Source organism: Ischnura elegans, chromosome 9, assembly GCF_921293095.1.
Source record: "Ischnura elegans chromosome 9, ioIscEleg1.1, whole genome shotgun sequence".
NCBI classification, from domain to species: domain Eukaryota; kingdom Metazoa; phylum Arthropoda; class Insecta; order Odonata; family Coenagrionidae; genus Ischnura; species Ischnura elegans.
The window spans coordinates 94,096,378-94,120,172 of record NC_060254.1 but is presented as its reverse complement, the minus strand read 5'-3'; the positions used below and the strand labels follow the sequence as shown (position 1 = coordinate 94,120,172).

The 23,795-nt window shown below is 38.1% G+C and overlaps 1 protein-coding gene across 1 annotated transcript in view; it reads left to right on the top strand.

Moving 5' to 3' along the window:
- Nucleotides 1-1,976: 1,976 nt before the first annotated feature.
- LOC124165734 (membrane metallo-endopeptidase-like 1) overlaps nucleotides 1,977-23,795 on the top strand; it is a 35,058-nt gene continuing 13,239 nt past the window's right edge. The window contains exons 1-8 of the mRNA XM_046543219.1: nucleotides 1,977-2,210; nucleotides 8,964-9,082; nucleotides 11,755-11,916; nucleotides 13,821-13,904; nucleotides 15,374-15,594; nucleotides 17,042-17,356; nucleotides 22,490-22,627; nucleotides 23,422-23,563. Of these exons, the coding sequence (XP_046399175.1) occupies nucleotides 2,176-2,210; nucleotides 8,964-9,082; nucleotides 11,755-11,916; nucleotides 13,821-13,904; nucleotides 15,374-15,594; nucleotides 17,042-17,356; nucleotides 22,490-22,627; nucleotides 23,422-23,563 (1,216 nt within the window). The 5' untranslated portion in view covers nucleotides 1,977-2,175. The remainder of the gene's footprint in view (nucleotides 2,211-8,963; nucleotides 9,083-11,754; nucleotides 11,917-13,820; nucleotides 13,905-15,373; nucleotides 15,595-17,041; nucleotides 17,357-22,489; nucleotides 22,628-23,421; nucleotides 23,564-23,795) is intronic.

The following is a 23,795-nucleotide window of genomic DNA, read 5'->3' as shown; positions in this document are numbered from 1 at the left end:
GCGAAAACGCGACTGCTCAGTAGGAATGATGGGAAAAGTCCATGTGACATATTTCTGGTTCCCGCTGCAGCCCTGTGAGGTGACCTTGAGGCGAGGCTTGAGCGCTGATACGACGCAGGCTTCTAGCAGGTAGCAGAGTACCCTGCTAGCAGGTAGCGCTTGGCTTAAATATGGATTATTACTACCTTATCAAACGAAGGAACCTTTCCGACCTTAGGCAATGATAAGTGATTATGACCTTTCTGACTTCTAGACCATACAAATAAGAATGCATACCCGTCTAAGAATTCGTTAAATTGAACGAATCCGAGTTAAATCGTGACGTGGTTCAAGGAACCTGAGTAGAGTTACAATCTGCTTAAGCCCCGGAAAGCAGAAGTCTGAAATCTTCATTCCAGTCCAGAAAATATAAATAACTGAATGTGAACCCAGCAGGTAATGGCTTTAGATAATGTACAGGGTGTTTATGGAGGAATCTCAAATACTTCAGGAGGAGGTAGGGGAGACATTTTTAAGCATTTTATGCCCATAAAAATGGGATCGCAACTCCTTAGTTACTGATCTATGGAAACGCCAACATTATTTTGGATGCACTTCGCAGTTATGATGAAAACGGTTTTCCTTCAGTGGCCTTTTCGCTCATCTTCATTCATAGCCAACAATCCTAAGATTTATAACTGATAACTTCAGGCTTTACTTATGTTAGTGAAACCTCTCCATATTGGAAATAAAGAAACAAAACTTTGTAAGGTTCATTATTATTTTAACATGGGCACGACCCGGGTTTCGTAACGTGGTTACATCTTCTGTGTAACGCGGTTATATCTTCTGAAGATGCAACCACGTTAAGAAACTCGGGTCGTACCCATATTAAAATAATAGTGAACCTTGCAAATTTTTGTATCTTTAATCCTAAGATTGGTTTGACGCAGCTCTCAATTTCTCTTTCCGATTCGCTAACCTTTCTAAAACGACGTATTTTTTCTCTTTTATTATTTTGTATTACGTATTTCGTCCCCTGCCCTTTTTCCCTTACACTTTTCCTTCTACGATAGTCTTTATAAGGCCATCGTGCCTCAAAATGTGGCCAACTAAGTTGTCCAACTATCTTCTGCTTAAGGTTTTTAGGAGGCTTCTCTTTTCTCCCACTCTTCTTAGCTCTTTCTCGTTACTCACGCGGTCAATCCATTTTATCTTCATCATTCTTCGGTAGCACCGCATTTCGAATGCTTCCACTCTTGACTTCTCTTCTGATATAAACGTCCAAGCCTCGCTTCCATAGAGATACATACTCCGTAACTAGCATCTGATGAAATGTTTCCTTACTTCTATGCTTGTATTCTCAGCTGTAAGAAGATTCGTCTTTTTGTAGAAAGTCCTATTTAATTCAAACTCTCGATTTTTAAGGAAATTAAGCAATAAAAGTTCGACGAAAACATATGATTATAATTGTTTGAAGCAATTAATCTTTGAACTTTATTAAACGAGAGCTTTGAGCGAGTGTCAACAATTTCATTGCAAAATCTTAGAGATTTTTACCATTGTTATATTCAAAACAAGCGTTTGTTCACCGCTCAACAGTCACATTTTTTCATTTTTTGGTGACTACAGAAGGTTTTTTTATTCAATTGCCAACAAAAATGAAGCTGAATCTGAAGCTGAAGCGATGTAATAAAGCTGAAAATCTAGCGATTGAGAAATGATAGCTTCCGCATATCGCCGTCTCTTTGTAAACGCCGTAAAAAGAGGCATTACACTTGTGTTATTTTACCCCACGTGTACATTTCGTCATATTTCAGTGATTCTTACGAGTATTTCTTAATATTCGGTGATAATTCGTATAGTTTCGACAGAAAAGAGCCGTAATCTTAAGGAAAAAAATCGTCTGCGCACCGCAAAGATATATCGAGAGGGCGACGATGAAACACGGATTGACTGGATGAGATAAGAAAAGAGAGATAGACGCATTCCCTGACCACACGCTGCAGAGTGAATCTTGTGTCCTATCACATAAGGTGTGCAAGACGCTCGCGCCGGAGATCTTACTCACTTGGATTACAGTGGTTTCAATTGGATTACGCGACGTGAGGTCGTCCGCATCGAGGGGATTTGGTCCACCTCGACACATTATTTCGACCATCCACATAACCGAAGAAGTAAACTAGATCCAAGGAAATGGTGAGCGGGAGGACCAGAGAACAGTCAATCACGTGAGTATTCTTACACCTCTCGCCCTGAATCTAAGAGATTGTCTGAGATCTATACCCTTAGGCCCAGTGCACGCGATGTGACTGTTTTACAACTACCGTTGCAAACCAGTTGCGCGCGCAACTGTTTTTGACCTCGACAATGTATTTCAGTGGGGAGGCGCACACGACGCAACTGGTTTTTGACGATCTCAAACCAGTCTGAAACCAGTCACATGCAACCGTGGGCCCGCGGTTGCAGTTGCGTTGCAGAGTTCAGTTGCACGAGACCTCGTGGTGTTTTGGTGGCACAATTTTAACGGCCGTATACATAGGCGGATCCAGGGGAGGGCACGGGGGTACGTGCCCCCTCCCCCCCAGACCCTTAAAAATATGATAGATTTTTAATACGGTCCCATTATAATTTCGTTCGTTTTGTATAACAAGGTATCCTTGTGCCCCCCCTGAACAAAATCCTGGATACGGCCTTGCTTGTGCCCCTCCCAGAAAGAAATCCTGGATCCGCCCCTGGCCGTATAGTGTCGATCTCAAAATGAATGATCAAGAAGTCAACATGAAGCTCGTTGGAGCAATAGAGAAGCATGAAGTCCTGAACAAGTACAAACTATCTAACGTATTTGGTATTGATAATAGTTCACAGCGTCTTCTTCGCCTGACTCAGTGATTGTAAGCGCTGACGGCCGAGGCAAGGGCTAAAAAACAACACGTATCGCACTAAATAAACACTTCACTGATTGAAAAATGGACGAAAATGATTTACAACCAGCCCTTTGTCATTACACCCGTGTGCGGACAGAAGTTTTGTTTCAGTTGCAAACTGGTTGCAGACGCAACTGATTCCCAACTGTGGTTATAAAATAGTCGCTCCGTGTGCGCTGGGCCTTAGCAGCCCATGAGAACAAACCCAGACCTTGTTACTCGATTGCGATTCGGTACAGTGATGCAGAACACAGCTATCCTAGGTAGCTGTTCACACACATTTACTTACAAGTAAAACATGATTCATGAGGGAATATTAATTCAGATTCTTGCCCTATATTGTATAAAATAGCTTCTGAGTGAAATGGAGTAATTCAGTATTTATTTAAGCTGAAATACGCTGCATTGTAAATGTTCAATACGTGTTACAGTATTAAGATAAGAGGGTCGTTCAATAAGTCCTAAGAATTTCCGTGACATTGCTCTCGCAATAACAAAAATGATTTTTTTTTTCCAATAACCAGCACTCGTAACTACTCTGCCGTTAGATTTTCAGCTTCATCGTAGCATAGTTTCCTATTTTTTGTCGATTGAAGTAAGCAACTTTCATTAGTCTACAAAAATGGATAAAATTGAGTTCCGATCGATAATCAAACACTTGTTTTTAAAAGGGTTGAAGTCGAAAGAATTCAAAGCTGAGTTGGATAAAAGTTCGTTGCACATCTATTCCTGCCTTTGCAACTATCCATTCAAATTGGGCGATTGTGTTAAAACGTGGCTGTACATGAGCAATGGTTGAACATCGTTCCGGACGTTATGAGGAAGTGTCAACCCCCCGAAATGATTGACACGATCCACGATATGGTTTCGAGCGATCGACGAATCGAATTGTGCGAAATAGTTGAGGCCACAGATGTAATCGCTTCAATTTTGCACGAAAAATTGGGTGTGAAAAATATCTCAGCAAAATAGGTACCGCGTTTGATCACAGTGAAGAATAAACGAAATCGTGTGGTCTACCTTTGAAGCTGTTTTGGCGCTATTCTGTCGTAATCCCGAGGATTTTCTTCTTCGATACATAACTATCGATAAAAAAAACGGATTCTTGACTACATTCCGGAGACTATATATCAAAACCGTGGATTTATGAGGACAAACGGGCTCCACAAGGCGAAGACGGTGAAATTAGCCGGCAAGGTTGTGCCCACTGTCTTTTGGGATGTACACGGAATAAACTAGAGTAAAAGAGAGTTCTACGCATCGTTATTGAACCGGTTGAGTGAAAAAAATCAAGTAAAGACGTCCTCATTTGAAATGGAAAAAGATCCTCTTTCCTCAAGACAATGCACGGGTGAATACCTGCAAAGTACTTATCAAACTTGTAGAATTAAAGTTTCAATAATTACCACCTTTACCTTATTCATAAAAGATTGTCTTTATTGATTTGTTATTATTTCCTAACCTGAAGAAATGGTTTAGTGAACAATGGATTATGTCTTACGAGAAGGTAATCGCCCAAACAAATGTCTGTTTTGAGGAGCTTAGGAATTTCTATTTATTGGACGACTTAGTAGTTAGTAAAAACACTAGGAAAAATTTAGACTTCGGAAAGGAGATTATGTTGAAAAAAGTCACGCGTAGTAATAGAGAAAAGAATAAAGTATTTCTCACCGTAAATTACAGGTTTGCTGAATGTCCTTGCGTAGAGAATTGCCAATGGTGAATTACTTACGGTAACCTAAAGACACAATTTCCCGCCATAATGAATGGTTTAGATTTTAATCACAAGTTGTCATAGATTACCATGAACCTGAAAACCATAATAATGAAAAATTTATCGTCTGGCACTTTTACCTCCCAAATATTTCTTTAAAATTCATTAACCAAGCCACATAAAAAATATACCAACACGTAATAATGCAGTTCCCGTCTTCACTCAACAGAATAAAGTTTTACATGTCACTTTAAATTATATCAATTAAATGATTTGCGATTAATTACGTAAATAGAGAAGAAATATTAACAAAATTATCATAATAAGTAGTTGGTAACCCGTGTGATTATAAGAAATCCCGTTGGGGTAGTTGATATACCCTTCTAGAAAGCGGAAGGTATAATACCTTAGGTAAGAAATTCTTGAGTGGATGCATCACTCTTGCTCGCCCAGCTTTTTTTATTGGCGTATTGTTTTCTGAAAATTATAGTCATCATAACCTTGAAATATTTTAAGTGCTTTCGCTAAGAAGATTTGGTAGATGTTGTTAACATCTTAAATATTAAAATAAACAGTTGATTCTTAAGGATGAAAACTTAAAATCAAAATACACATGGAAAAAATCTCGGTGTGTACTCGGAAAATATCGATATAGTAGCAAATGTAACAAATAAGGTATACACGACGAAAAAAGATGCAACTCTTACGCTACATTTCAGAGGTTTACCGAGATGTTAAAAGGACGCATCATTCCCACTCGTCCAGTCATTTTCCGAGGTTTATTACTTGTTTTAAAACTTACGTCATCGTCATCCTGATCGTCCACAGCTACAGTTTATGATTATTTTATTTTATGGTTGGTATTTTATGGTTCTATGACCACTTAAGCTACCCAAGGAAAGAATTATCAAAGCGCCAAATCCACAGGGTGAAACAATAATGTGAAATTCGTGACATGTTACCTAGCTACTTCAGCTGACACGTTTTGAAGATACTCAGGTTCCAAAATAAGTATGTCCACTTAACAGCATTCAAATAATTCCCTCACATTTCCAGCTGCTACTGGGGATTTACTATATTTCCAGAAAGATATCCGCTCTTTTCCATAAGAATTGTCGGCTAAATTTCGGATTGAAGTATGTGGAGACCCCTAACTTTAATGCCCTTCGAAATATTCTCTGGCAATTAGAACTTCGTAATTCCTGGCAGTAGATGGAAAAGAATCATTCCGCATTCTCTGGTTAGCTTCTGTGTGAGGATATGGTCTTCACTTGATAACTTTCAGGTCTTGGTTATAAATGCTATTTCTGAGCTTGAGTTCATTTATTTATCTTGCAATTTTATTTTAAGAGAGGACGAAGTAGCCCTACATTCGACAGTTTAATAAATAATTTTAATTGTTAATCCTATTTCCACAAATCTGTGCATTACGTATGCTAACGGCCTATTTCAAGAATGAGCTCTACGCTCTCTTACGAGATGAATTGATCTTTGTTGACCACAACCTCTCAATGCAAGGAGCATATTTTTCCTGTTCACCCTGTCGAAAGCTTGTTTGAAACCATGAAGAGTATATGTAAATCGATATTATAATGGCAGGATTTCTCCGTTATTTGTCTTACCACGAAGATCTGGTCAATGGTACTTCTAACAGCTTTTAAGTCACACATATTCTTTCAGAACGTCTTCGGCAATACTTGAAGAAATGCTAAGTTTAAAATCATAGCGATAAATCCTTAAATGTATTAATCCTGATAAAGATTGTACGGTTAAAAATCATGCAAGCCGAAGATTTGAATGTTCTCAGTCATAACATATAGGAGCATTTCTTCCATAATTAGCCCTGCATTTAATGGCAACTCACACTCATTATTGTCCGTTGAAGCCACTGAAACAGCATATTACAACACAATTTTATTCCAAAATGTTAAAGTCAGTTATGGAAGAGATAAGTAGGTTTTCAAGGAAGAGCATTGCCCTTAACTTTGGCAAACAGATATGAAAAAGATAAAACGACAAGGATGTGAAAAGGGAAGTATCAAAGATAGCGAATGAGACACCACGCCTATGGCAATTGCATCTGTTGCGCAAAAAATTCATTGCCAATGAGTTTCTAAAGGCAACCCAACCCCGCTGTACGATTTATTGATAAATAACGCACGCCAACGAATATTTTTTCATGGCATAAAAGACAGCTACATTTAACGATAGCCATCTATGGTTCTACGATATACATTCAAATTATTCAACCATATGTTTTCATTAAAATCGTCACACCAATGGCTGCTAAAGATTGTATAGCTACAATATTGCGTGTTGCATAATTTAAAGGTTCACTTCTCACATGTCTTCGATATAAACTTGGAAAATAAAAATAGAATATGGCATAAACATGATTTTATAAAATATTTTATTGCTTGTCTAGTATACTTAGCATTCATTATGGTTTGTGGATACTTCTCATAACAACTCTAACATCAATTCGCTCGTAAATCAGCATAAATAAATAAATAAGCGGAATTTATTTGCCTATGTGGATGTATGCCTTTGAAATGTGGTGCTACAGAAGAATGATGAAAATCAAATGGATCGACCGAGTTAGTAACGAGGAAGTCCTAAGAAGGGTAGGAGAGAAGAGAAGCCTCATGAAAACCTTAATAAGAAGACGGAACAACCTTATAGGCCACATCTTGAGACATGATGGCCTGATGAAGACAATCGTCGACGGACAGGTGGAAGGCAAGAATGGAAAAGGAAGACCTCGAACAAAATATATGGAACAAGTAAAGAGAGATGTGAAAGAGAAGAAATACGTAGGAGTGAAAAGATTAGCTGATAGGAGAACTGAGTGGAGAGCTGCGTCAAACCAATCCTAGGATTGTTGACCAGTGATGATGATGATGTGGATGTATAACCCCCATCATGATCCGATCAATTGCTAATTTAATAGTATGCTACTTTTCCAAGATTTTCGATTCGTAAATCAATTGAGGAGTTCTTAAAGGCAATTCACAGATAAATGAAATAAGTATTGAAATACTTAAACCGAGTGTCGTAGGGTGGCATAAGTTTCTATACTATTCGATACGTGCAAATTAAATTTTTTTCATCTAGTTTATTATCCGACCTATACTACACTTACGCGGAAATATCCGAATTTACCTTATCCTACATTACCGAGATATTTTCTTCAAATATTCTTGTATTGGTTTAAACAGAGGTAAATGATATCAATATGATAAAAGCTTATCCAAAAATTGTAAATGCTGAAGAACGTCACGCTCCGGCTTCGTTAACCGTTTTTGAGCACTGAACGAAAACTTAGATACGTAGTGATACTAAAAGTAAACTTAAATTGGGGATAAATTTATAAATTATATTATTAGCATATATTATGAGCATGTATGATAAAGAGCAATCACTCACTTTCTAAATAATCAATTTCTATTATAATTCTCTTGATGTCGATAAACCTGTAATTACCAAGATATATCGGTTTCAAAAGCTAAATTTTGCCGTCTTTTGCTGCAAGACAAAGGATCTTGTATATTCGAGTTTCAGCTGTTTCGAATAACCACCTTTTGAGTAAGAAGAAATAGTTGATTGAAGCCACCTCAGGAGGATCAGGTTTAAGATTAAATAATAGTATAAGAGGAGTTTTGAATCTTACATTCCAAAAAAGGTAATTATGGAGAATTAAAAGGTGACGTATCTAGTGGAAGCAAACGTTTTACCTATTTTACCGTCATTTCTTTCGTCAAATAATTGTTTAAAGGTGAAACTAATGTGCCCACCGCAATGACAATGACTTAAACTATTTCCCACTTATAGCTTTGATAAAATATAAGTAGCCAGATGAATTTTGTCAATATATATTTGAAGGAATATTAAACGAAAATTCTATGAAAAAATAGCAATAAAATCGTAAAAGAACTTGCATTAACTTCATATTTGCTCGGCCTCAATTTACTGCTGTGAAAATCGCTGAAAATTGAAGTTGAATAATCAACACTCGTAAATTCGATGTATCCTTTGTTCAAAGCTATAATTACTTCCATTATTGTTGAACAAGGCCAATGTTATGGGACTGAATTAATTACAGCTTTGACTTTCAGTTTTTAAATTGTATAAACTACTGTTGCTTCTATTGACTGTTGAAAACGTTATTCGACTGATATGGCTAGGCTGCATATTTCAATGAGGTAACCACAAGATTGCACTTATTGGGTAGAACTTTTTATATTTTACGATCACTCTGTCTTGCGTTTTGTAAGAAATATTTTATCTGAATTTTACGAAGGTCTTTCTTCAAATACATGCTCACCACATATTTCTGTTTCCAGGTCTACTATAATATTTCTCGTCTACTTCACAATCCACTTATCCATCACAAATGGCATTCCCAACTCTAAGGCTGGGATTGGTATGACTTTATGCACGAGTCCATCATGTGTACACTCAGGTAAGTGTAATTTTTTAAATAATGTCCTCTCTTTACTACATCTACATCTACATAATACCCCGCAAGCCGCCTAAAAGGCGTGTGGCAGGGGGTGTTAGGACACCAGCCGTTTACAGCTATTAAAAAAAAAAAAGAAGTGCTCTAACGAGGTTGGGACAAGCGTTTATTAAAGTCCTTTATTGTTCGGGGGAAAAACGAATTCCCATATCTATCCGTTCGGCAAAAAATCTCTCTTAATTTATCGCTTGTGTCGGACCTGGAAATATAGTGTGGCTCTAAGATTATGTTCTCTGTGTCGCTCTTAAAGATATCCATTCTTAATTGTTCAAGCAATCTAAGCCTAGCGCGCAGCCTCCGAGTCTCCAACGGCTCCCAGCCTAATTCGCTTAACATCTGGGTAACACTGTCCGTACGCCCGTAGCGGTTTTTGACGAAACGCGCAGCCTTCCTTTGTATCTTATTCAGCTCGCGGATTAAGTCTTTCTGCACTGGATCCCATACACTCGCTGCATATTCAAGGTGCGGTCGGACGAGAGCGAAATAGCACCTTTCTTTTACTTTCTCATCCGAAAATCTTCCCACAATACGCTTAACGAATCCTAATTTCTTCAGGGCTATGCCGCAAATATTCTTTATATGTGTTCCCCACGTGAGGTTCGAGGTTATCGTAACTCCCAGGTACTTCACTTCGTCTGTTGCCTTTATGTTAATGCCATCTACTGCATTAGCATTGTTAGTGTTGTACGAATTCCGCAAAAAATGTACCGCCATGCATTTGCTCAGGTTAAGTTCAAGTCCCCACTCTTGACTCCACAAATGAACGTTGTTTAAGTCCGATGATAGATTTCCATAGTCAGAGTGATCACTAATTTCGCGATAGATGACCGCGTCGTCAGCAAATAAACGTATTTTACTGCTAATGCGGGAGCAGAGATCGTTAATGTATATAATGAACAACAGGGGGCCGATTACGCTTCCTTGTGGAACACCTGATGTAACTTTTACAACATCAGAGCTAATTCCGTCAAGAACTACTCTTTGTTTACGATCTCTGAGGAAGTCGCGTATCCAGTTCACAACTGTTTCGTTTAATCCGCATGACTTTAATTTGTATAAAAGTTTGTTGTGAGGTACAGTGTCGAAAGCTTTCTTAAAATCTAGAAATAGTGCGTCAACTTGTCTTTTCGATTCACCAGATTTAATAACGTCGTGAAGAAAGAGCGCGAGCTGTGTTTCGCAGGATCTATTTTTTCGGAATCCGTGCTGACAGTCATGGAGGAAGTTACGTCTGTCCAAGAAAGTCATGATATTACTAACAACGATATGTTCAAGTATCTTGCCTATAATTGATGTTAGGGAAATTGGACGGTAGTTGCCTGGGTCATTTCTGTTTCCCTTTTTGAAAATGGGTGTAACACTTGCAATTTTCCAGTCGGGCGGTAACTTACCTTCGGAGAGTGACTTCTTGAATATGATCTCTAAGTAAGGCGCGATCTGTGGAGCTAACTCTTTGAGGACACGCGCGGGTATTCCTTCCGGACCCGGAGATATACTATTCTTAATCGATTGTAGTTGTTTAGTTATCCCATCACGTTTTATAGATATTTCTTCCATCAAATCATCAGTATATGGGATGTCTAAATTGAATTGAGTATCGTCAGTAGTGTATACACTTTCGAAGTGGGCATTTAAAGTGTTAGCTTTGTCAATATTATCGGTGACAAGTTTACCATCTTTATCAAATAACGAATCTACGGTTGAATGTTTTCCCCCATAGTGTATTCTGCTAACTTTTTGGAGACAGTACTAACAATTGCTTCATTATGACACAATAATTTCACTTCAATTAATTGAAATGACTTACCGTGAGCATATTTTTAGCTATATACTGTTCATAAGGTTCCATAACTTTCTATTCATTTAATTCGGAATAAAAATATCGATGTTTCTTCGTTAGAATAATAAATATTTAGGGTAAACTTTTAATAAGACTGATTAATGACTCTATTCTCTGATATTGATGGAGGCTTTCTGGGTTGTCCTCCGCATCGATTCATATTCATGACGAAAGTTTCGCCGGATTTTCATTAGGCGTCTTTAAGATGAATCGAGGCGAAGAACACCTAGTAACGTAGCTGCATCGTCAATTCTGTGATATTCAACGATGTTACAGTTTTCCGATCGACAACACGAGTTGCGACATTTTTTGCATGCCCATCTGTAAATGATTCTAAAACATGCACTCATCCAAACGCAAAGTTTACGTCATGCAACATACGATGTGATGACAGTGGGAACGAAACCCTAGGGCGGGCTCGCGGGGATACACACCTGGGGCAGGGACTGTAAGCGCTAGCTTTTCTCCTCTGCACCCAGAAGGGGAAGGACGTGAAGGAACAAGGAAGGAGGCGCCGCCGCGATGAGAGCCCGACGACGCCTCCCGGGGGGGGATAGGGAAGGAAGGGAAGGGACGAGGAATCCCGCACCGTCACAAAGGCGGGCGGGCGCTACTAACAGCGAAACCAAGCGAAACGCAATTAATATTCTACAAATCCCAGTGGATTTTCCTATGAGGAAGAAAAATCCATCGATCGAATTGGTAGATACAATGTGATGACAGATGTCACACTTTTCTTCTTGAATTTTCATTGAAATCATTGATTTTCTTTTAGCTTCCGACTTGCTATCTTGGCGGAATGCTACCGCCGACCCTTGCGAAAACTTCTTCGAGTTCGCCTGCGGCCACTATGACAGTCTCCAGGTGATGCAGCCATCGTTCACATTCTGGAACCAATTCCGCTACACTCAAGAATACGTGGATACCATTACAAAAGGTAATCGCTTATTTAGCGGTCAAAGAAGTGGGGAATGCAAAACTTCCCCAGAGACAACCTTCATTATTGTTTAAGGTATTCCACCGGATAAGATAAGCTACCTTATATGTTTAGGAAGAGGGCTGTGAAAGTAAATAGAGAGTGCTCAATTATTGAAATTAATATCATCCCAGCAGTATTAGCTCGTATTTTAATTTGTTCCCATGCCAATGAGATTCCACAAGTTCCATACATGATTCAGCGGATATTATTCCCGTTCTGTTACATTCACTGTGGAAAAAGGGATTTCTAAGGTAAACAAATTACATCATTGTTAGAGTAATTCGAATTTTATTCTCACCATAAAATTAGGTTTTTAAGGCCGCGTGGAGCGTTGGAGCATTTTGCTACCCAACCAGCCAGTCTCTCATCATCAAATTGAACTCTCAACTTCAATTCCTTGTAAAGAATATTCATTCTACCTGTGATCCTTTTCAAATATCTTTGCGACTGGCTCAGATGTACAAACTCGGAATTTTTCGAGCAGCGTCACAGCAGGTGGTGGGACCTTCGACAATAGGAATGTGGGATGGGGAGAGAGAGAGAGAGAGAGAGAGAGGCAGGCGTTGCCATGTTTTCTCGAAAGACTTTGTCGGCGAATGGAAACGAAAGAATGTCTCAAAAATCTCTTCCCACTTGGCAACACATCTACTGTCGCCGTCAAAATGAAGTGCCGCTGTACTTGGAAAATTTATATCTGGACTTCAGTGCATGCCATAATAATGAATAAGGCGTCATTTTAAAGGAAGTTTTATTCTTAATCCTGGTTTATTTTCCAATGAAACATTCAAAAATATAGAAACACCAGTGCAATAAATGACTCCGCGTACAGTAAAATTAGCCGTTTTGCCAACTTCATGAATTTAATAACTCAACCTAGGGAAAACTGCTACTCCACTGTGGAAGAAGAGTTTCCGATTTTAAAAACTTACTCATTAATTGCGCAATCCAAGTTTTATTCTCACCGTAAAATTAGTTTCTTGAGGTCCCAGTTACCGTATTTTTCCGGATAAAACAAAAACTATATTGGCATTTAACCCATGATGCTCATTTTATAAAAACGAACTTTGAACGCAAATAATATGAAAATTGTGGGTTTCAATGCCTTTGATTATCCTCTTAGTGTTAGATTAATATTTACTGAGAGCTCACTGCACTCTCCGATTAAAATCTGAAAGTTATGACCGATAAATCGAACGGTTTGGAGCCACAAGACTAGTAAACCATATACAAAAATGCATCCCATTTTCAAAGCTCAGAAGCAAGAACAAACTGGTGAAAAGATTTCCCTTACTACACCGATTAATGGCATAACATTGGTAGCAATGTATGTAAGATTCCTCCGTGATTTTGAACTCACTATATTAAATCGCAATAAGTTTAGAAATTCATGCTCATATTTGTTCAGTAGTTCCATCAGATAAGTACAAAGGCAATACCTAAGGCAGTGTCGATGATATAGTAGAGACCATGGATTTTGGTAACAAGAGTAAATTACCTAATGTTCGACACTAAAACGTTCGCGATTTTCTTCAGCCATTAATTAAACGGGACAGATATTAGGTATTTCATACAATAGAAAATCGGAAAAAGCCAACGAAAATCGGAACCCTGACACCAACAACCAAACGAATATCTATCAATATAATTTTTTCCGTGTTCAATTAGCGGATTTTTTTAATCGATATCGGATTACGTTGACAAATTTTATCTTTCAAAAGCAAACACTGAAAATTCTAATGCAGTACACCAAATTATAGCATAATAATACATAACTTTGCATATCTTATCCATAGACTATAAAAAACAATTATAATTAACTATTTCATGCTAATTTCATTCCAATATTTTTAACAACATTTTAGAAATTCTCAGTCAGAAGAAAGATCCTGGAGACCCTGAGGCGCTAAATAAGGCAAAAGACGTATTCTGGGCGTGCATGAACACAGGTAAGGAAATATTAAATTATCAATGGTCTTGACTTGATCACTATGTCATAGTAAATGACATAGTGATCAAGTGGAATGAGGTCACTTTTTTTATTTTTACTGCAAGCTGAACGAGCGAGCTGAAGAATTACTGCAGATAAGGGTTAAGATATGATAATCTGAAACTTGTCCTAAATTTAATTTCAATAAGGATTGCCAAGTATTCCACATACGGGATTAATTGAGACTTACTCAACTCAGCTCGTAGTGATAAAAATGGTAGACGAAAATGCCGTGGGAGAGGCAATCCATACTGATATTTTTAATCCCAAAATATTCTGTTGCTCGGCATAACGAAGAAAATGGTTATGATATCATGCAAAGCTCGCCTAAAATTTGCGAATTATTCTAAAGTCAAGCTTAATGTTCGGCGTCCGATTCAAAATAGCCAGAGCTCAATACACCATACTACCCAGATCAACACTTGATCCGTTTCGACCAAAAATTCTCATTCGTTCGAAATAAAACACGTACATTCACAAAACTGATACTGCGTATTCTTTGACTAGCTTTCATCGATATCAAATACTATTTGTTTAATACGTGGAAACAGAAAGTTTTGCCTATCATAGCCTCTGGAAGGTTTGTGGGGTACAATTTCTTCAATACGTTCTGTTTGGTCCCTACCTTGAAAAGTACTTTTACGCAGTCATGAAAGTGTTTTTTACACATGACACTCAAATTACACGATCTCCAAACAAAACTAATGCAACAATCTTCTTTCAGTTACTATTTAAGAACAATTCCTAATTTCTACTGATGACACTGCCTTATTGTAAAGGGCCGCACAGCCCATGAATTACAATGTTTTAGTTAACCCCAACGTGTCTTATGTACCACTGCATTTTATATTTCTTTTGCGCATGGTTCTGCTACAGTATTACATTTTTAGATGAGATAAAGTTCACTAAATTTGATTCCGTGCATTAACAGACTTCTGTTATGATTTTGTATGCTGTATATGAGGTTCCTTTGTCCACAAATCAAAAGCTAAAATTATGTAAAAGACAGGCTCCACGCCTATTTTGGCCAACCCTCTTTCACAGACGGGTATACTCAAATTCATATTTTATTACATAAATTACTATTCTGCATTTTTACTATTCTACTTAATTACTATTCTACATAATTATATTTTATCTGATTATGACGATTTTTGATAGAAACTTTGCATGCCTTTTTGTATTAATTATGTTTAAGGTACCACCAAACATGTCTTTCGTACCACTACATTTTATATTTTGCTTTTTTAATGGTTCAGCCACGGAAATAAATTTGTAGCTGAGATAAATTGTTATAATTTTGATTCCATAAATTTGCTGATATTTTGTACGATTTTGGTGTATAGATTCACATCCACACAAAGTCTTTATATGGAGTGTTAATTAAATTTTTCAATTGATATCCTAAATGCGTGATTGGGACAATAGACAAGATAAATGAGAGAGGGGTCGCACCACTTTTGGACCTGCTGCGGATCTACGGAGATTGGCCGGTGCTTTTTCGGGGCATCGCCAGCCGGACTTGCGGCTGCCGCAGAGGGTTCAACTGGTATAGGGCGGCATACGCCTACGCACAAATCAACCTGCCCATCATATTCAATGTGGCCGTGCGATCCAATTTCTACAACGCCTCGCAGCTGGTAACTTACGTGAGTACTCCACGATTATGGCCTTACACAATTTAAGATATAATTTCCAAAACGGCACAAGTCGACTTTGCTAGGGATCTGGGTTGGACATTATTCTTATTTACATTTTACACATATACATGCCATGGCCGTTGCATTGATTTCCTGTATTAATGAATATAACATAGAGTAAAAAATTTACCAATGGGTGAAAGTTGAAGTCATGGTTTTAATATTTCTAAATATGCACTAACAGAGAAAAGTGATGCCTCAAAAAATTCCAGAATGGACTTTTAATGGTTATTGATTCATGGTACCAATTATTATTTCCCTGAATATGGTGTGAGCATTATGATCCTGGTGCCATGACTTAAAGATTTTATTGCTGAGATATAACTTTAAATTTAATAACTAAAATAATAAAACTGCAAATGTTTAGTACCCCTAGTACCTTAGATGTTCAGTAAACAGTGAGAAAATTCGTAATTGACTAAACACATAGAACCTACTAGTCCGAGGTACTCCCACATTCTCATTTATTTTCCTAGTTGACATTCTGCTAACACTATTACTTCTACTTGGAATTTCTAACAATTATTTATTATGCAACTAGATCAATAATACCAAACCTATTGATGGTTTGAAAAAGATACACGGCTCTACCTACCGGGCCTTATTTATCCTAGCATTTTAAGACTACAGCGCACCTAACAGCTTCACTTAAAACTAATAAATCCAGCTAACCGAAGATCAATAAAATTTATACTCACGTCTTTCTTAACGTATCATTCATATATTGTTAAAAAGGAGATAACAATCGTTTTTCTGCCACATTGGCTCAAAAAAAAGCAAATAGTCCCCACATGTCATCAACGCTGCAGCCAACACGCATGAATAGAAAGATAATAGATGTCATTCGCTTGAACTGATTAACTTATTTATGCCATTAAATCCTCTCTAAATGCTAGCTTGCCCGAAGAATTTTTCCGCGCCCGTTTCAATGAAAACACAATTGAGAGGATTGAAAATAAGTTTTAAAATCACTTGCGGTTCATCTAAGGAATATTTTATTTAATCTCACGAATATGTCACCACATTATTCAAGATTTACAATCACCTGCAACATTTTAAAATATTTCGCCCTAAAATTTTCTTTGATATTCAGGTTCTCTTTTTGTCTTCAACAAAAGTTACCCTTAAGTTAAGCAAAAAAAAGTCATTCATTGTAATTTTGAGTGTTTGATAACTATTTGAGAGTTATCATTATTATATTAGCCTAAGGTTCCACTCCACACAAATACGTATTCAAACAACATATTAGCTGCAGATTCCTCTCTATTAAACGAACTTTGGGCTAACATAAAATTTCTGGGAAAAGACTACTGACACTCATTCAACATGCCAACTATCGACATCGCGTTTGAAATGTTCAATTAATTAGAAAAGGATTCTCGTTTTCGTTCGTCAGATCCAGTTCGATAACCTGCCCACTCCTGTTCCTCTGCTGTCCCCAGGAGAGGTGGACAACACCGAGGACATTCCCTGGGAGTTCACGACGGACTGGCTGGAAGATAAGAAGGCATGGTACCAAGACAAAGAAGCCGCCCCTCAGCCGACGGACTCCGACAACCTCTACGTCCAGTTCCTCTCCAAGATGATCCGAGCGATATGGAGCTCATTGCCCCAGGGAGAGCTCAATTCATTCCCGCATCAGGAGGGAGCTGACGAGGCGGTCAGAGTAGAACTACGGAAAGTCACCGCGTTTATGTCCAACCTCATGAAGGTGATTCAAGTTTCCTGATCATTTACACGAAGAACAAAGGTATTGCATCCTAAAAAATGGCTTTGGCTTAGCCGAGATTCATCTACATCTACATAATACCCCGCAAGCCGCCTAAAAGGCGTGTGGCAGGGGGTGTTAGGACATCAGCCGTTTACAGCTTTAAAAAAAATGAAGTGCTCTAACGAAGTTGGGACTAGCGTTTATTAAAGTCCTTTATGGTTTGGGGGAAAAACGAATACCCATATCTATCCGTTCGGCAAAACATCTCTCTTAATTTATCGCCTCTATCGGACCTGGAAATATAGTGTGGCTCTAAGATTATGTTCTCTGTGTCGCTCTTAAAGATATCCATTCTCAATTGTTCTAAGCCTAGCGCGCAGCTTCCGAGTCTCCAGCGGCTCCCAGCCTAATTCGCTTAACATCTGGGTAACACTGTCTGTACGCCCGTAGCAGTTTTTGACGAAACGTGCAGCCTTCCTATGTATTTTATTCAGTTCGCGGATTAAGACTTTCTGCACCGGATCCCATACGCTCGCTGCATATTCAAGGTGCGGTCGGACGAGAGCGAAATAGCACCTTTCTTTTACTTTCTCATCCGAAAATCTTCCCACACTACGCTTGACGAATCCTAATTTCTTCAAGGCCATGCCGCAAATATTCTTTATATGTGTTCCCCACTTGAGGCTCTAGGTTATAGTAACTCCCAGGTACTTCACTTCGTCTGTTGCCTTTATGTTAATACCATCCAATGCATACACATGGTTAGAGTTGGACGAATTCCGTAAGAAATGTACCGCCATGAATTTGCTCAGATTAAGTTCGAGTCCCCACTCTTGGCTCCACAAATGAACGTTTAAGCCAGATGACAGAATTTCATAGTCAGAGTGATCACTAATTTCGCGATAGATGACAGCGTCGTCAGCAAATAAACGTATTTTACTGCTAATGCGGGAGCAGAGATCATTAATTTATATAATGAACAGGGGCCGATCACGCTTCCTTGTGGAACACCTGATGTAACTTTTACAGCATCAGAGTTAATTCCGTCAAGAACTACTTTTTGTTTACGATCTCTGAGGAAGTCGCGTATCCAGTTTACAACTGTTTCGTTTAATCCGCATGACTGTAATTTGTATAAAAGTTTGTTGTGAGGTGCAGTGTCGAACGCTTTCTTAAAATCTAGAAATAGTGCGTCAACTTGCGTCAATTCGAACCCTGATCTCACGGTTGCCGGTTAGTAAGGCTTCGAATTAAACCACCTTTCCTGCATCTATAAATATATCTGACCGGCAATATGAGAAACCAATCTCTGATTCCGGTTAAACCAACTGTTTTTTATACGAGTTTCACACTTGGAGTTAATAAATTAGAACCTGTACACGTGAACGCAAACGAAGGTACTCTTTGCATTCAGTCCTTTTTTGAATAGGAAAACACAAAAGGCTTTAAACATAGCTTTTAAATATTAGCCTCAACATCAGGAAAATAATTAGTATATATCAGGGATATATAGTCTTAATTATGATATATTTGGCAAACAAATGCGGAACATTTCAAATAGATAGAAACTAGGGATGAGTCGATTCCAAATGTCGATTCTCGATTCCACCGATTCTCGGGAACGGAATCGGAATCGAGAATCGATCGCGTAAAGTCGATTCCGATTCCATCGATTCCAGGAAGATAAATGTTTTGAGCATAGACTATAAGTTTGGGGCATAAAGGCTGCCACACACCTAAGCGGTCGCGGTGTCAGCCTTGCCCGCGCGGAGGATACGACCGGCACGCGGGTGCTGCGACGAACATGCCTAAGAGACCTCGGAAACATGAAAATGTCGGCAAGAGTGGCATTATGAATCTCATTCGGAGAATTCATCTGGACCACCAATTTTAAAGTATAATAGATCGTAATATATTTTTTTTAAATTTCGAATGGTATTGGAAGTCTGATGATAATAAAAACGTGCAGAGAGCGCGTTTTCCTGTGAAAAAAGTTTCTTATAAATACGCGCTGAGAGCGGGTTTTTTATATATGTAACTTTTTTTAGACTAACACGCGTCTGCGTCAATAATAAAAAATTTAGACACATTCGCGTTTGTATAGCGCAGTTTCATCAATGCAACCCTTGAGACAGTTGATAATTGCTTGGCATAAGCCGCCGCGGCTTCCGGGCGGACTCGACAGGTTGCCCTCGGCCGCCACCGCGCACCCGCCAGGCTGCTCTGGTATGTATGGACGTAATGAACGCTACATTATTGTTTAGCCACCGCGGCTACTGTTATTTTTAGGGATGGTCGGATCGGATACCTCGGACCCAAATATCTGCGGATATTGCCCTTCATCGGATACATCGGATTCAAAGTCGCGGAAGACATCGGATCTGGATCCGAAATTTGAAATAATAGCTTCAGTGAATGCAACGCCCCATCAGGGTGGAAAGAGTTCCGATTCCCTCTTCGAATGCGCCGTCGCATGCGATTCTTGTCCTACTCATGAACCGTTTTGTTTGAAAGCTCTCGCAGAGGTTACGAGTAGAATTTCAGCCGTGGCCAGGATTTTCAGCCAGAAAATAAAAAAGGCAAAATAGGAGTGGCACATAGTGTGACTCTTCCCAAGAGATTGAACAATCATCGGGGGAATCTCAGCGCCGTAGGATAATAGCCACGTCAAAAGTAACTACGTCGCGGATTTCAGAAAACCACCTTCGGCCGTCCATCAGCCCGTGCCTCTATTGTTGTTTTTTCTTATCCGAAATCAAACGGATCATAAATCATTGTCTTCTAAGGAAAATATCAAATCACATGAAAACAATTGAAGCGTGTTTCATCCCTACCTCGTCTCACCAACTGACCTTTTTTGGCCTACCTGCTTCAATTCTCCGTTTCTAGACGAAAAATGCTAGGAGAGTGACTTCTGGGCCCGAAGATATCTTGATAGCTTCGGCAATAAGATGACATGCACGAGATTTAAAAAAGAATTAGACCAAACGAGACGCATTCCTGACGATATTTCTGTTTATTTTTCAGCTCTAATTGAATGCCACTCAGTTTTCTATGTACAATTCTACAATTAGACTTTACTGATATGCAACATTGTCCAAACAGCACAATTTTCAAAGAAACAAGCGCAGCATTAACCCCTCAAACAATTAGAGACGGATTGGAAATGCCAACTACATATATCACGTAGTGAGCCCGGCTTCGCTTTGAAGGCAACGACGCGACGTCACTGAAGCAAAATCTGACTTCGAACCGAACCGTGTGCGTGCACTGTGGCGTAAATTATCGCGAAGATGTGCTAAATCCACCTAACCATACTGAAGCATTTTCGGGCAAAACACAAGTCCATATGCGATGAGAAAGTAAAATTCGGGGGAAACGTGCGTGAGGAAAATTTGAATTCAGTCGATGGCAGGGGGGTAGCCAGGAATTTTGTTTAGGGGGGGTCCAAAACCAGGGGGGAAAATTTTTAAACAACAGGGTACAAAGGAGAGGGTTTCAAACTAATTTTAACACCCTTCATAAAAGAAAAAAATTCATTTTGCAAAGATACATTTTTCTTTCATTTTTCATTTTTGTAAATTCATGATTTTTAAATATTTTGTTTCCTTTTATGAAGGAAAGTAATTGTGTTTTTATATTTTGGGGGGTCCTCTCGCTACGCCACTGGTCAGTGGTTCTTCCTAAGATTTTTCCTATTTTCATTTCCAAACCCAAGCGTAACAGTTTAGGCCCTGAGTATGTAAAGATGTTTTTAAAAAACAACTTGAAAGCCCATAAAATTATTTTTAATTTATAAAAATATTTAAATGTGTATGAAAATCTAAAAATCATTCCATTGATTGTATTTACCCAGAATAAACTTGAATAATGACTTTGTTTAATGACAGGAATTTGAAAATGCCTTTGGATTCAAAAATATCCTATCGAAAGATCTGGCTCCAAAAATCCTGGATCCGTCCATCCCTAGTTATTTTATTCCATTCAATTCTTAAATTTTAATGATAGCAATGCTACAGATAAATTAAAACCCCACCTGTTAGAAGGAATAAGAATCGATGGAATCGGAATCGAGAATCGGGAATCGATTTGAAGGAATCGGAATTGGAATCGGAATCGAAAAAAAGTGGAATCGACTCATCCCTAATAGAAACCATATTCCAGAATAAATACCGTAAATACGGTGTATTTTGCTGCTAGCACTAATTTATTTTCATAAATTGTTTTAATTTTTATTTATATCCCGAATTTTTGTAACTATTACTTTGCCATTAGATTTCAATAAACCGATGCTCCATTACTCAAGCAAATAGCTGTATCTTATACATCTCTAAGAACACATTCTTCCACTGTCCATTGATGTCAAAAGTCGATTTCCCATGATGAGTTAGTAAAACATAAGTATATGACTTTCTACAACAGGTATTTACCACCTAGATGGTCATATGGTACATCAAATGTTTCTCAGGAATTTAAAATTGCTTGATAACGTTGCAAGTCAATGCTGTTCACATTCTATTTTTTTCGCAACAATAAAATTAAATCACTACGGACATAAAAATCATTCAGGAACCAATATTTCAAAACACATCACAAAAAATAAGCTATTTTTTTATTGTTGCCTTTAAACCTCCCTTTTCATTCTTTCTTCATCCGAATGCAAACAATAATTCCTTCGTCTCTAAGATTATTTTATTTCAATAGCCCAATATAGATTAACTATCTAATACTGGCGAGTCCTGGGCGCTAACAATTCCGATAACGAAACCAAAAGAAACCCAGAACTTTTTCAATGTCTCTTACGCTTTCCAAGGGAATGTTAATTCTGATTCGCAATCTTATTTATTTCGCAATACTTATCACTAGTAACAAGCATGAATTTTCCAAGATAGCCTAGCGAAACAAGAAATGACTCCATATTACACAATTTACATATATCACTGCAGCGAGATCCATTCTTAATAATAAAATTTGTAGCAAACAAATGAGGAACGTATAAAATAGATTGAAACCATGTCACTGAATAAATTCCTATCGTAATAACGGTGTATTTTGATAATAGCCATAAAGTATTTAATATAATAATAATATATTTTAAAAAACCACAGACAAAAAATAAATATCTATTCTCAGATTACATCAGCACCCACAAAAGGGAAGAGTTCTGGAGCCGGCATCCCCGGACTGGAAAATCCACAAGTGTCAGGAGTGATGAGCATTCGTTCACTCCAGGAATACACGGACAAATCAATTCCGAACCCGGTTTTTAAGGTAATAAATAAAAATAAGGAATGAGACACACCAATATGGAAGGCTACAAATGGAAAATTATCATTATGTCCTTGCTCAAAGCCACATAATGTACCCCAAAACCTAAGTATGGTCAACTAGCCCATTTCAGTCCATATAACTAGTCTTTTAATTTCACTTTACATAGATGATATCACTTCTGATAACACGTGAAACTTCATCATAGGTTCAGTAAATCATTCAGACACAATGATTGGCTAAAACTTCTGATCCAACCTCTCTGTCCCATTAAATCAATACAAGCATCACGTATTTCCTCAATTCCTCAGCAAGAAAGGTCTCATCTTTTTTTTAAAAAAGAAACGCCTGCTTTTCGTCCTTTCAACTAGTAATATTTGGTATGTATTTTCAACTTCTTAACTTAGGATCTATCTAACTTCCAATTACTACAGTAGAAAGTTTAACTACAGAAAATGAAGGCATCAGTTGTCACATTAAGTAACATTGCTGAATCCTGAGTGGCTAAGCATTATGAATATCAATATCAATTATGAATATCAACTGACAATCAATGTATTACTACAGAGTAATGGGATACCAAAATCATCGAATTTATATCTTATTCATTAACCTAATAATCCAACCAGCTCCTTCACAGCAACTGATCGACAACAAAGATTAATTAGCATAAATTACTCAAGCTGTTCAGAGGAAAATAGCACGACACATTGTTCCAGACAGTTTTAACGTCAGAAATTATTTGCAGCAATCCTAAAAGGAAACACTAATGAAATTATTTCCAATTATTTCCACAGATGGACTGGCTTCGGTACTTGCAGAATCTATTTGCACACTCAGATGTTACCCTCACACCTGATGACCAACTTTATGTAGAAGATTTGGACAAAACCATAAGCATTCTCAAGCTGGTGGATTCCACCGAACAAAGGACCTTAGGTAAAAAAGCAAAGGGATCTATCAGTGCATACTTTAGTCCTACGGAATCTGAGCTGAGTAAATAACTTGAGTTGCAAATCGCGTAATCCACTGTAAAAATTACCACCTAGCTAAAGAAAATGCCACTCTTTATTTCCAACACGAATTGCCTAAATATATAAACTGAGCGAAAGATCAACTGATTGTATACATTCATTGAAGAATTAGGTGATTTTAAAATTGGGAGTCTAAG